Raw genomic sequence first — 14535 nt, 5'->3', positions numbered from 1 at the left:
AAAATTAATTCATTTATCTATAGAGCATCAAATGCATTATAGGGAGAAGAAGAAAACAAAAGTTATTTGAAATATACATCCCCTTCTTCAGTGCTGTCAATGCCTTGCTTCTTTGTTGTTGGGTATGATGACAAAGAATATGTCACACCAATTACATGAGTGTTGTTGGTCCAGAAAGAATGGAAGAGAGGATATGTGGAGGAATTATGGCTTTGTGACCAAGGCACTGGACTGGAAATGTGGGTTCAGTCCCCAGCTCAGTTACAGACTTCTTGTGTGATCTGGGGCAAGACACTTAACCTACTTCATCCTCAGTTCCCCATCACTAAAATGAGGGAGGGGGAGAAACTTCCTCACCTGACAGGGAAATACTTAAAATAATAGAATCATAGAATGTGGGACTGGAAGGGACCTTGATAGGTCATCTAGTCCATTCCCATGTACTGAGGAAGACTAAATTTATCTAGACCATCCTGACAGTTTGTCTAACCTGCTCTTAAAAACCCAGATTTCACAACCTCCATAGGTAATTTTGTTCCAGTGCTTAACTACCCTTCCGGTTAGGAAACTCCCGCTAGTACATCCTAGAATGATGTTCGCTTTTTTTGCAATGGTATGAATATATGAGAAGTAAACCATGGTCAGTCCACAAACAATGTGCTAACTAAATCATTGATTCAGGAAAGTGCTTAAGCACAATCTTAACTTCAGTGGGGTTTAAAGTTAAGCTCATGAGACGCTTCCAGAATTATGCAGTAGTCTCCACTATGATTTCCTTGCCCACACACACACACTGTACAAAATAAATATTTTGCTGTGTATCCATTTACGCTTATTCCTTGGGATGGCACCTCACGAAAAAATGTCAGAAGAGTTGCTCATATGTAGGTGTAAATTCAGTTTTAAGGTGAAGGTATCTAGTTTCTGTGTCAGATCATCACTTTCACCTCCCTTTCCTTTATCTATGCCAATTAAACTATGTTCCTTGCCTTTTGAGATAAAGTAAAGAACATGTTATTCCACATATCCAAGTAGTGCTATGCCATGAGTGAATTTAATGAAATCTCACCAACTACTGATAAGAAATGACAAATAGTTTACTTTGGGGAAGAGCTACAATATTCAAAGTATCCTGTTTATTTACACTTTAAATGGGGACGGGAATAGAGCAGATCAACAAACCTTATTGAAAATAGGCCTTTTCAATACCTTAAGGACTCCACCAAGGTAAATGTCATCATTTTGTTCAATATTTTTTATTGTTATTACTAATAAACCCTACAGAGCATGAAACCATACAATTTATTTCCTTATCAAATATATTTTTTCTCTGTAGTGTGCAAACTGTTCTTATTGTTTGGGGTGGGAGAGCACTTGACTTCTGAGCCGCACCCATGGCTGAATGTGCTTGTTTTAAAACAACTAGCCAGATAAAGAGTTTTTCTGCAAAACAGAACACATATAAAACTGTAAAATTTGCCAATAGATAAAAAAGGGGTAAAGAAAAAAAGAGCCCTCACTCTGCAGCCCTGCACCTGGCACACTTGGTGTAAATGTCTACCATTCTTTGTGCTGGTCTAAATGGCTACACGAGGTGCAGGGCAATCTGGTTTCTAGGTCAGATATTTGTACTCAATTCTATCGAGTAACATCTTAAAAGTTATGAAAGGGAACTGGCCTAAGGCTGGTCCCTGTGGCTCAGAAGCCATGTTTTCTGTTATGCTACTTGGGAAACCCACTGTCTGTCCTGTCTTTGTCATTTGGGAGCTTCACTAAAACCCTTGAAGCTTGCTTTATTAGTCCTACCTAACCTATATTTTTACCCACATCTTGAGCAAGTGTAAAGTAATGTAGCTCCATTGAAGTGAATGAAGGTGATAATTTATGCTAACTGAGGATCTGGCTCCAGGTATAAAATTTCATTTCAGAAACTACTGATTGCACCTAATCAACTCTGGATTGACCTCTCTACCAATTTTTGGGTATGGCTAATGCCTACATTGACATAACTCAGAACAAAATAGGGTCTGACACAGAGTGCTAATTTTCTTAAAGGACCCAGATCAAAAGTAATTTTAACTCATCAACAAACAGATTTACTTGCAAACTCTTAAATAATTGATTCAGTACTCAGAGTAAATGCTGTAATTTTGGGGGAAATAGAGTGTTCTTTACGTTAAGTATAAAGCTCAGCTCAGCCTTACCTACAGAACTGTGAACAGTGACTCCAAAATATGAATGAGTAAGTGAAGCATCAACATTTTACAGCATCATTAGAACGCTAAGATGCAGTTTCAGCCTTGCGGCTGGGATTTGACCATACATTGATTTACGTGAAATGTAAAGGCATCCTATAAAATCTGTCATTTATCTGTAGTAAAAAATTATTCCATATTATCTGTTCTCCTTAAGTTATTCACTTTTAAAAATAATGTTCTGTTGCCTTGTCATGCGGTTTCCACCCCACATAGGATTGGAAGGGGTTAAGATGGCCAGGCAGACCAATTAACCCCACAGGCTATACCTGGAGGAGGATCCAGGGAGCAGGGAACTAACTAAAAGCCAGCTTAGCTGTGCAGGAACAGGCCAGGCCTGTATAAAGGTAGCTGGCAACATGCAGGGGCTGCTGGGGAAGGCTGCAAGAAAACAGGCAGCAATCACTCCCTGGGAAGAGGGTTTGGGGGCTGATACACCCACAGAGAGAGAAGGGAAACCAGATATGATAGGAAACAGTCCAGGGAAAGAGCAGTGAGGGCTGAGAGAGGAAAGCCCAGGGTCCAAGGACTGGAACTCAAAATAGAGGATGGGCCCGGGTTCCAGTACCAGCCTCTGAGGGAGTGGCATTGAGTCAGTGAGAGGGAAGACTGCTTAGGACTGCTAGGGAGAAGGGGGGAACGCTGAGTGACCTGGCTGAAGGGCTAAGTCACAGAGAGGACACTTTGGTTCCTGGGAGGTGAGAGGAGCTGCAGACCAGAGGGAGAGACAGAGCGAGCAGGAGGAGGTGCCAGACCAGTGGTGAGTGGTGCACCCCATGACATGTACTTCCCAATTTTAAATTTGTGGGGTAAAATAAAAATGGTTTCAAGTGTAATTATTAAGTGCCTGCTCCAATGTAGGTTGGTTTCACAAGTATAATGACCTGTAAAACTCTATCCAACGCATTTGGCCCAATTATAAAAAGCCCCTTTACAGTACTTGGGTCCTGTTCTGTGGATATAATTGGCCAGTATATATTTAAATTAATATTGACTCTTGTGGTAGAATTGGGGTTGCTCCAATGCATTATGAATGTGAATTTCCAAAAGGACTGGGCATAACGTAACACTTTATTGTATGGTTGTGCTAGGTGCTTTCCATTTAGAAGAACACACAGTCCCTGCTCCAAAGACTATACAATTGTAGAAGGCAAACACAGACAGTGGGAGTTGGGAAAGAGATACAATACATAAGCAAAGCAATTAAGGACATAGTCCTGTCAAGTGCTCAACACACTCTGTCAAGTATCTTTAATGGGCCTTGACAACACTAATCACCTCACAAGAGGCACTTATGTAATGCTGACAGACTTCAGTTATGGGCAGGTGGCATCGAACCTGGGACCTCTGAACTGTAGTGTATGAGCTAAAAGGCACATATTACTTAGTGAAGGCGGTAGCAGACTTATCAGTCTCTAGGTGGTCTGCGTGCCACACCCAAGCAGGTATGAGTTACCCTTACGCTAAGTCTTAACTATGTGCTAAGGCAACGGCATGCAAAATGGCTAACTACAGGACTTTCAAACTGGCAGCTTCTTCACTAGCTTTCATAGTAAGTAGATACACCAAATTATTCTTTGGGCATAATGTTATTTGTGATTTAGCCTGTTTTCTGATCATATTGTCACTATGTATGGGGCTGATTCTCATGTATATCAAGGCCCCTTTATACCACTCTGGCAGTGCACGGGGGCCTTTAAAGTGGGTATAAATTACATTCACACCTACTTCTAGACCTCTCTGTGTTGCCAGAATGGTGTAAAGGGACCTTAGTATATACAAAAATCAGGCCGTATATTAACTGGGTTTAAGTCCTGGCTGCATTGAAGTCAAAGGCCAGGATTTAATCCATTAGTCATAACTGATTGCTAGGACGGAACTTGAACAAACAAGTTTCGGCCTATGGGTTGTTCAAAGCTGTTCTGTTTCACTGCTTGCTATTCATTATTCATGTTGTGTGATTAGTCATCAAAGTCACATGTTGTTTTCATAATTTAGGTGGCTGAAACATCTTAAACAAAAGAATTAACAAATAAAATATGGTTCATAGCAATGTGAGTACATGTATTTATGCAAATAACAGCCATTCAGTAAATACAGGTGTAAATTAAAAACCAACTTCATGAATATTTGCAGATTGCAAACAAAGACTAAATAAACTGATTGACTCAAACAGCATTTCAGTATTCATATGAATGTTTGCAAGCACCGTTTTGCAGTATTTGACCAGGTGAAATAAATAATGTATGCACTTTACTGTAAAATCAAGGATATTAACCAGAACTCGTCAAAACTTTCTGAACATTGAGTTTGAAAAAAATTTTCATCAAAAATTTAATTTCTGACAAAATATTTTGTCAATTTTTTAGGCTTTTGACCAACTCTAGAGCTTTCAATAACCAAAATATTTTTTTAAAAAAAATACACTTAAATTTTTTTGAAAAATTCCCTGAAAAATTTTGGCTGGTTTCATGACCAGGGTCTAGTTTTTATTTGAACAAATCAGAATATTCAACAATGCAAAAAATTGATTAAGACTTTACCTTAGTTTTTTTGTTTTGTTTTGTTTTTTGTTTGTAATATTTGAGTTGTAACTTAACTGTTCTAAAAGATGTACAACTTACAAAAAGATATGAGTTCATGTCAGAAAGACCAATCTTATTTGGTGGTAGTAAATAAATAATGTTTGAGAAAAAGGACTTGGGATCTGATCCAAAGCCTGTTCAAATTAATGCAAGGATTCCTGTAGAATTCAATGAATTTGGCTCAGACTGTTAGCTGTAACAACTTTTGAGATGGGAGTCACATTCAAGTACTAGTCAAAATTCTCAGGAAGGAAACAAGTGTTTCTCTAGACATTTTAATCAGGTTCTAAGTGCATCTAAATTACAATACATGAAATTTTGAGAGCTGGCCAAAATATAGGCCAGTTCCTGACTTCAGGTTGATGTAGATTGATAATTGCAAGACATAAATTACTAAATTGAAAACAAGTTAGGAGACATGTTGACATTTCATAGTATAGGCTGAGCGAACGACTCAGCTGTTACTGTATGTCAGAGTGCTCCATGAAAGATGAGGTGCGCAAAGGATAATAAATACGATACATGCATGTTAGCATTCATATTGCATAGCAATAAATACTTACATAACTGTTTTTTAATCAGCCATTTAATGTTATGAAAGACAAAAGGAGGCAAGGCCTGCTGGAAATTAGAAGAATTTCATATGTCTTCTATCACATGCCACACACTCTTTCCATCCATCCAGTTTATAGTTCAGCTTTGCTATCTTCATTTATTAGTCTCGGGTTGCGGTGTGTGTGTGTGAGAGAGAGAGAGAGAGAGATAAAAATGTATGTCAGAATCTCACAAGTTCGCACAAATGACTGGGGGAGCTATTGTGAATTATTCAGTTTTGCAAATTTCTGATTAAGAGATCAAACGCAACATTAAAAAACAAGGATAATGCACTGGAAAATGTTCATTTATTCTGATACCTGAAATTTACTTTTAATTATTCATGTCATAATTAAGTCTAATGTATTTTGTAAATATGACAGCTTAATAACACAGTACCTCAGTACAGCACATTTGATATTGAGTGTTTGCTGAGCTATGGGTGTGGACTACTAATTTTTGTGTTTATAATTACACATTTTGTAGATTGAAGTATAGGTTAGTGAGTTCTACTGTATTCTTATATATTGAAACTAGAAATACCATGCTAACCAACAATGTGTTTCCATGGTTGGTAATAGAAACTCCATATATATATATATATCAGGGAGTAAAGAAAAAGTAGACTTAAAAATGTGTATTACGTCAATGTCAAATAATCATCTGGTGCTAACTTTAATCTGCTGTGTCCTTTAACTGCTGTGCATACAATCCTTCTCATGTCTTATAATAACTCATATACATAATAAAGCTATCAAAACTCAAGTATATTTTAACATAGTTAACATAATGCATACATTGCAGATATAATGTAGACTATGCAATTTGGTGTAGTTTTTCAGGATCCGATGCTCTTTTGTGTCTACACAAATATGGGAGCCTGGGCCCATGCAAGTTCGGAAGTTCTACCTCAATGTCTTCTCTTCACCCTGACCCCATGTCAGCCCCACATGAGGGTCAGGATGGGGTCAGGCAGGGCAGGAAGCCAGCTAGTGTCCTCTGGAGTCTCACCCTCCCAAGCCTTGCAAGGGAACAAAGCATAATTAAATACAGTTTGAGGAATTTCCCTCCCACTTTCTTTTTCTGCACAGTAGTGATAGGAGTTACAATAGAACTGAACATTATTTACTGTACCAGGGTCTTCTGCAATCATTACTGTGGTGAAAATTGCTAAGGAAATCGTATAGTAAGGGCCAAATTCATTCCTTATGTAAATACATTTAAATCACATCAGTGTGAGATTCCATTGAAGCTGATGAGGTTACACCCAGGAAGAATTTGGCCCTTAGAGCCTGATTCCCCTTTTATTTACATCAGTATAAAATTGGTATGACTTCACTGGAGTTACTCACAGGCGCAGTAAGTGGAAGATCTGGCCCTGTCTAACTGATCCACAGGATAGTTTAGACATTCATGCTATTAAAACAGGTTATCAGCTGAAACAAAAAGTTCTGGCAGATTTCAGTTGCCTGTTGGATGGTTGTAGGAAGCTCTCTGCCCCAGCCCACAAGATTAGTCTTATTCTTGGCACACACCGCTGTAGTAAGAAAGTCATATCACATGTCACTCTAAATAATTCCTCTTCTTCCTTGGCATTTATTGGAGCTTTCTGGAAAATGGGGTATTTTTCTACAAAACATTTCAACTTTTGGGTGAAAAGTCAAACGCCAAAATATTTTGGCTGAAAACCAAAATAATTCAATTTGGAATTGTCATTGTGTTGCCTCGTGAGAGTCCCTAAAACTCCCATTTTTCTCTGTAGGCTGGTTTAGTGCATGGTTGAACTAAATCTCCCAGGATATACCACCCCTTTTGCTCATGGTGCAGCATGTGAGATGAAGTCTGCCTGGGAAGCCTGGCCCATAGCGGAGAATTGGAACTTGATGCAACCAGACTACAACTCTCATAAAGCACTGTAGCAGTATAACAGTTAGAAAGAACTTCGAGCTAAATCAAAATGAACCACTCATACTAAAGTATGAGTGGCCTCTTTGCCTTCTGCACCAGTTTTACTGTCTCAATTTAAGACCAAATTTTAACAAGTGCAACTTTTTTGGAGCTGAAGCAGGTTTCTAGGAATTGTTTCATGCACTGCTGTGCTTTGGACTTTCACATGAACACAAGCCTTCTTCTCAATTTACCATCTCATGAATTATACATATTGCTTGATTATTATGAAATCATGTTTCAGCTGGCAACCTGACTTCCAAACATTGCTCAGCCAAATCAAACTTATGTCTGTTAACCAGGATCCTCTATTAGATCCCACTAAAAAGTACATAGCTGGTCACTTTCTTACCTAGGTAGGTCCCATAGCCAGTGCAAGAGCGGAAGTGGTACTTGTTGCTGCAGGCTTGTTGGGAATCATTGAGTTGAGTAGGGAGGTGGGTACCTGCTTGCACCCATTGTTGTTGTTTTTAAGGTGGTATCCCACTAGCCACTAGCCAATGCAAGGACCTTCCTAATAGACGTGGGACGCCAGTTGCCAGCAAGTGCCTGGGGGTGGGGCCAGTCCTCAAGTTCCAAGCCCTGCAATCTAGTACCACTTTGATGGCCAGTATTAATATTGTTGTTTGTTATTTGCATTACAGTAACACAGCAAGACCCCAGACATGGGCTTGGTGCTGTACAGAGATAATGAAATACTGTGCCTGTCCTAAAGAGAGTCCTCCCTCTGTGTTTTATAAAATCATATGTTTGTTTGATATGTTGAAAATTTGCTAGCGTAAATGATGTTTCACTTATTCCTGAGCGTTTACTGTTTAAATGTTAATTCAGTAGGGAGAATGTATGAAATAGCACAATGTTCCACACTTCCATGTTTTTTACGACATCTTACACCTGGGTTGTGCATCAGCTAATCAGCCGATTCAGCGCTGTGTCTCTCAGGGCCTTTTTATTGTGGCTTAAACCAACTAAAGCATCAAATTCAGCCCTCGGATTATATTCCAGGCAAACGTCGTATGAACAAAACTTTAATCCACTTTATGGAAACAATTTCTTAGCACTTCATCTGTCAAAATCTACAGACCAAAACCCTTGCTAAATTCTGTTAGCTTCCAGGGACCATGACAAAGAACATTTGTTCACAGTTTGTTGTCCCTATGTCATTTTTACTGCTTGTATGTTAAATTTAGCAACACTGAGACATGCATGTGCAATAGATGGAGGAAATGCTCATGCATATCTGTTATGCAGTGTTTATGCACAAGTTGTAACGGATCTCCTCTCCCACACATTAGACAGCCCAACTACTGAAGGGGAAGTCCCCATTACGTGCAAACAGTTTGGTAACAAACTAAACCCATTTGAGAACTGAATCAAATGTGATTTTTATTGTGGTCTTTGGATGTCTCAAAGATGGATTTATCTTCCAACAAATTATGGCTTTCCTCCCATTTAAATCTTCTAGTTGTCTCCATAAAAGAAAATTTAGCGTGCTCCAATATGTCCGACCATCCTGGATGATGGAATGTTCACCCCTTTCTTTGTCTCATCAGACCAGGAATAGAGGCTGTTACTACATAATTCTGCCAGTATTCCTTGTTAGTATAATACAAAGAAAGGTATATTGAATTAGTATGGAGTAAATGATCTATTTATGGGTTACAAATCTCTGTCCTCCCAAAATGTCCATCACATAGTGTTTGTAAGTGCAGTGCACACAACCAGCTAGGAAACATAGTATACCAGTGGAGATGCATCTTTATTATACATTTCAAATGGTTGAGGGCAAGTTTTGGTTTGAACTTTGTTTTGTGTACTGCTAAATATCTTTGGAATGATCACTCTGTAAAGATATTCATTTTCCAAAGATAGGTTTAAGTATAACTTTTGATTAAACTTTGGATGCTTTGCAGGCATTCATTGCAGATCTATGGAAACCATTTAAAGACAGACATAGGACCAACTCCTGCTCCCATTTAACTCAATAAACAAAGTCCCATTGACTTCAGTGGGAGAAGGATTGAGTCCAGAGAGAGAAATTTGTACTGTGTTTTTCAGAATGAAGATTGCGGTTTCTGTGTTGTCTTCCAAATGGTGAAAACCCAAATGCCAGCCTGCCCCCATCTCCCTGAGGAGGAAGATTGGTCAGAGTAGCAGCAGGATAGACAAGCCAGAAAGAAGAGGGAGAGTGCATGCTTGGGAATGTAGGGCTGTGCCCCTTCTCCAAGGGTTCACCATCTCCTATTAGCCATGCAGAGGGGTGCTTGAGTACTGATTGGGCCCCCTTGCTCTCCCCCATTAATTTAAATCTATTGGTGGGGGCTTTTGTCCCCTTCAGCTGCCCACCCTCCCTCTTTCCTTATAGTAGTAGTATGTACACTGTGTTCGGGATGCTGTGAGTCTGACTAATCGCTTACGTTGGGATCAGGAAGGAATTTTTCCCATTGGGCCAAATTAGAGAAGGGGTGTGTGTGTGTCTCAGAGAGAGAGAGACAAACAGACCATCATCACAGAATCATGGATGCATATAGTTCACAGACCCTTTTGGTATCCTTTTACTCCCCTCATAGGAAAGAGGGTGAAATAATTCAGAAGTTAGTTGAGTCCTAGGTCAGGGAGGGTCTACCTGCAGTATGGGTTATATGGTGGGAGCCCTTTAACCACACATTAGACCAATTTATATGCCTGGTACATGAGAGAGGGTGAAAGTTTGGGCATATAGCGCCACTCCTGAGTGTTAAGTTAATAAAATTTCAGCCTGCCACTTAAGTCCATCCCTATGTCTTTCTTCATTCATCTGCGTGTCCCGATCAATGAATTTTCAAGCTGTGCATTTAGCCAACAGAAGTTTCAAATAAGAGGACTTTTAAAATCTTATTTTCAATCAAAAACAAAAACTCTCCTCACAAAACCATCCCATGTCTCTCTCTCTTTCAGTCTCCACAAAGGACTTAATTGAAACTTGCTGTGCAGCTGGACAACAGTGGGCTATAGACAATGGAGAATGCACAGAAATCCCAGTCAGTGGGACTGATGGTGATATTTGCAGGTATGTAAACCAAAAACAAAGCTATCCAGAGTCATTCAGTGAGTACTGCTTTAGAGGAACCCTAATGATTGCATGAACTGGCTAATCTCCAGGGAGTTAGAACCAAGTCCATCCTCCAGATTATACTGCTGGCTGCCTGGCAATATGTCAGGGTGGAATGAGAAGAGTTTTCCCCAAGATCTAGAACCTAATGTAAACAGAAACTTTTAAAGTTTTTTGTTTCTGCTGCTCAAAACCAAAATCCAGTGTGTAGTTTCCCTGTTGTACCCAGATGGGTGGAGTTTTTAGATTTGTAGGACAATGCAACCAAATGTTCTTTACACTTTTGTTGATAAATATTAAATTAAATTATTTTCCTTACTTTTTATTAAATGGTAAATTTGACAACTAATCTGGTAGGTGGGAGAATATGTTCCAAAGGCTAGGTTCTGATGCTCTTGCTCACCTGTAATAGCACACCACTCATTGCATAATCCCACTGGAATCAAGGGAAGTGCTTGCCACATAAGGTACTGCTCTAGGTGAGTGAAGCTATCTGATCTCGTCCCAATGTGGAGAAGAAAAGGATAGCAGTTGAGAAAAGAGCAGGGTAACATGGATAACATGTTAACTTAAGTCCATTTCATACCCTCTCTCTTTCTAGTCTGAAAAAGAGACAGAAGCAGAAACAAAATAATTTGGTTGTCAAATATGAAAACCATGTGGATTCTTTAAAGTGATTTCAGCATTTTAAGGTGCTGATCTTATTTCTGAACTCATGCTGGTGGAAAGCAACAGTGGAAACGCTACACTGTTGAAAACCAATGTAAGTGAGATTAAAATCCAGTCCATTGGGTTGTAATATAGCAGTATTTACACACAACAAATATATGAATTGGAAAACGTAAGCTCTGCTTCTACACTTGCAAAATTACAACAGTTGCACTCATACATGTGTTTTAAAGATTCAAAAACTTCACATAACAAATGCTAGAATTGGTATCCTATAAGTCAGTCAAATGCCATGATGATAGGCACAGTATGAAAACCTGGACAGAAAACCCATTGTGCCACCTGCACCATATAGATACACACACAGGTGTTCTAGCTGTATGTCAAAATGCCGGTAAGTACCTATGGGCAACCATGTACCTGCAAAGAAGCAGCTAACTCAGTTCTGTTGGTATCCAGAAAAATACAGGACAACATAGACTCTACACGTTAACTACTATTGTGTCCAGGATAGCAAATTATTAACAACTAGACTTCTTTGCAAATGATCAAAAGTGCACCTGATCTTGTGTCATAGCTGAAAGATGAAAGGGCCAGATCTTCAACTGGGGCAAAAGAGCACAGCCCCATGGGGCTTGTAGCTATGTCAGTTTACACCAGTTGAGGACAGGCTAGAGTGTCCCAACATGAGTGGCCCGTAGCACTATGCTGGTGCATTAGACCAGTACAGATTCAAAGCCTGTGGTGCTACTAGCTAAATCACCCACACCGCCTCTTGCAGCACCTGGGTTTTCCTTGGATGTTTTCTATTCATCTACCCACCAGGCCTAACTTTTGCTTGTTCCATGATGGAACAATTCCTCTAGGTGGGGAATGGAAAAAATATGCATTGAAATTATTTTTATTGATGTGAAGTTAAGGTTAGTATAAAGTATGCACAACTTTTGGGGGTTCATGCCACTCATTGGGAATGATGTGTGAAATAACACGCCCTGCCCTCTGTATAGATAATACAGGCATGGTATTTAGCTCGGCCTAGGTAATAAATGGACACTAATCAGACGTCAAGAATTATAACATTCAAAAACCAGTCAGAGAACACTTCAATCTCTTTGGTCACTCGATTACAGACCTAAAAGTGGCAATTCTTCAACAAAAAAACTTCAAAAACAGACCCCAACGAGAGGCTGCTGAATTGGAATTAATTTGCAAACTGGATACAATTAACTTAGGCTTGAATAAAGACTGGGAGTGGATGGGTCATTACACAAAGTAAAACTATTTCCCCATGTTTATTCCACCCATATCTCTCTCCCCCACACCCCCCACTCTCCTGCTGGTAATAGCTCACCTTAAGTGATCACTCTCGTTACAGTGTGTATGGTAAAACCCATTGTTTCATGTTCTCTGTGTATATAAATCTCCCCACTGTATTTTCCACTGCATGCATCCGATGAAGTGAGCTGTAGCTCACAAAAGCTTATGCTCAAATAAATTGGTTTGTCTCTATGGTGCCACAAGTACTCTTTTTTTTTTTTTTTGCGGCTACAGACTAACAATGCTGCTACTCTGAAACCTGATTTTATAGGGACAGTCCCGATTTTGGGGTCTTTTTCTTATATAGGCTCTTATTACTCCCCACCCTCTCTCCTGATTTTTCACATTTGCTGTCTGGTCACCCTAGCTTGGCCAGTGAGATTTTTCTTACTATGTCCAGGAGTCACAAGTTTAAAAACAACCCAAAACTATAATGGTGTACATTTTTTCTTCCTTTCCCCCTCCCCCCAGTCCTCCTCATTTTAAGCAGTAAATCAACCCTTGTTTAAAATATGTAAGATATTTTTAGCTAGTTTTGACTTTTCTCATTGACATTATGGATATAGTGTTGAATATATCCCAATAATACGTGGGTCAAACTGGCTGCCAAGAAATGACAGCAATAAATTAACAAGGAGTGACTGCTAGAGCACAGAAAAGTTCTGCTGAAAACCTGTCAACATTAAGGAAATTTGCACTGAGATAACTACATCAATGCAGTCAAACCAATACAAACTCCTAATATAGACACGCTGCACTAGAATAAAGCTGCACTAGAATAAAGCAGGGCTTACACCCATCCCGTTTATATTGATAAGAACATAAAGAATGGCCATATTGAGTCACAAAATGGTCCATCTAGCTCAGTAGCCAGTTTTCTAACAGTGGCTGGTGCCAGATACATCAGAGGAAATGAACAGATCAGGGCAATTGTTGAGTGTATCCATCCCCTGTCATCCAGTCCCAGCTTCTATCAGACAGAGGTTTAGGAACACCCAGTGCATGGGGTTGCATCCCTGACCATCTTGGCTAATAGCCATTGATGCACCTATTCTCCATGAATTTACCTAATTCTGTTTTGAACCCAGTTAGACTTTTGGTCTTCCCAGCATCTCCAGGTTGACTCTGCTTTGTGTGAAGAAGTTCTTCCTTATGTTTGCTTTAAACCTGATGTCCGTTAATTTCATTGGGTGACCCCTGGTTCTTGTATTATTTGAAGGGGAAAATAACATTTCTTTATTCTCCCCATTCATAATTTTATAGACCTCTATCATATCCCCCCAGTCATCTCTTTTTTAAGCTGAACAGTCCCTTTTAAATCTCTCCTCATATGGAAGTTCTATACTCTTAATCATATTTGTTGCCCTTCGTGGAACTTTTTTCCAATTCTAATGTATCATTTTTGAGATGGGACAACCAGAACTGCACTAAATATTCCAGGTGTGGGCATACCATAGACTTATATAGTGGTATTTATATTTTCTGTCTTAATACCTATCCCTTTGCTAATGGTTTCTAACATTCTGATAGCTTTTTGACTGCTGCTACACATTGAGCAGATGTTTTCAGAGAACTATCCATGATCACTCCAAGATCTTTCTTGAGTTTTAACGGCTAATTTAGTACCCATCATTTTGTATGCATAGTTGGGAGTATGTTTATCAATGTGCATTGCTTAGTACTTATCAGCATTGAATTTAATCTTTTTTGTTTCCCAGTCACCCAGTTGTGTGAGATCCCTTTGTAACTCTTCGCAATCAACTTTGGATTTAACTGTTTTGAGTAATTTTGTATCATCTGCAAACTTTGCAGCCATTTTGACCTAGGTATTATTGGGGTACATGCAATACTATATCCATAATGTCAATGAGAAAAGTCAAATCTAGCTAAAATGTCTTAAATACTTTAAACAAGGGTTAATTTACTGTATTAAAATTTTTTCCAGATCACTTATGAATATGTTGAACAGCACTGGTCCCAGAACAGGTCCTTGGAGGACCTTGCTATTTACCTCTCTCCACTGTGAAAACTGTCCATTTATTCCTACCCTTTGTTTCCTATCTTTTAGCCAGTTACA

At 39.2% G+C, this 14535-nt stretch overlaps 1 protein-coding gene across 6 annotated transcripts in view; it reads left to right on the top strand.

Moving 5' to 3' along the window:
• The window catches only part of FBLN2 (fibulin 2), a gene marked incomplete at its 5' end in the record, with an annotated part of 188390 nt that overhangs the window by 108980 nt on the left and 64875 nt on the right, over nt 1-14535 (top strand). For all 6 annotated transcript variants that reach the window (XM_084635148.1, XM_084635146.1, XM_084635147.1 and 3 more), the window contains one exon: nt 10319-10430. In XM_084635148.1, coding sequence (XP_084491274.1) covers nt 10319-10430 — 112 coding nt within the window. The remainder of the gene's footprint in view (nt 1-10318; nt 10431-14535) is intronic.

The sequence above is a fragment of the Lepidochelys olivacea genome (assembly GCF_965140295.1).
Source record: "Lepidochelys olivacea isolate rLepOli2 genome assembly, chromosome: 7".
NCBI lineage: Eukaryota > Metazoa > Chordata > Testudines > Cheloniidae > Lepidochelys > Lepidochelys olivacea.
Note: the sequence above shows the minus strand (reverse complement) of the source record. Positions and strands in the feature narration are given on the sequence as shown.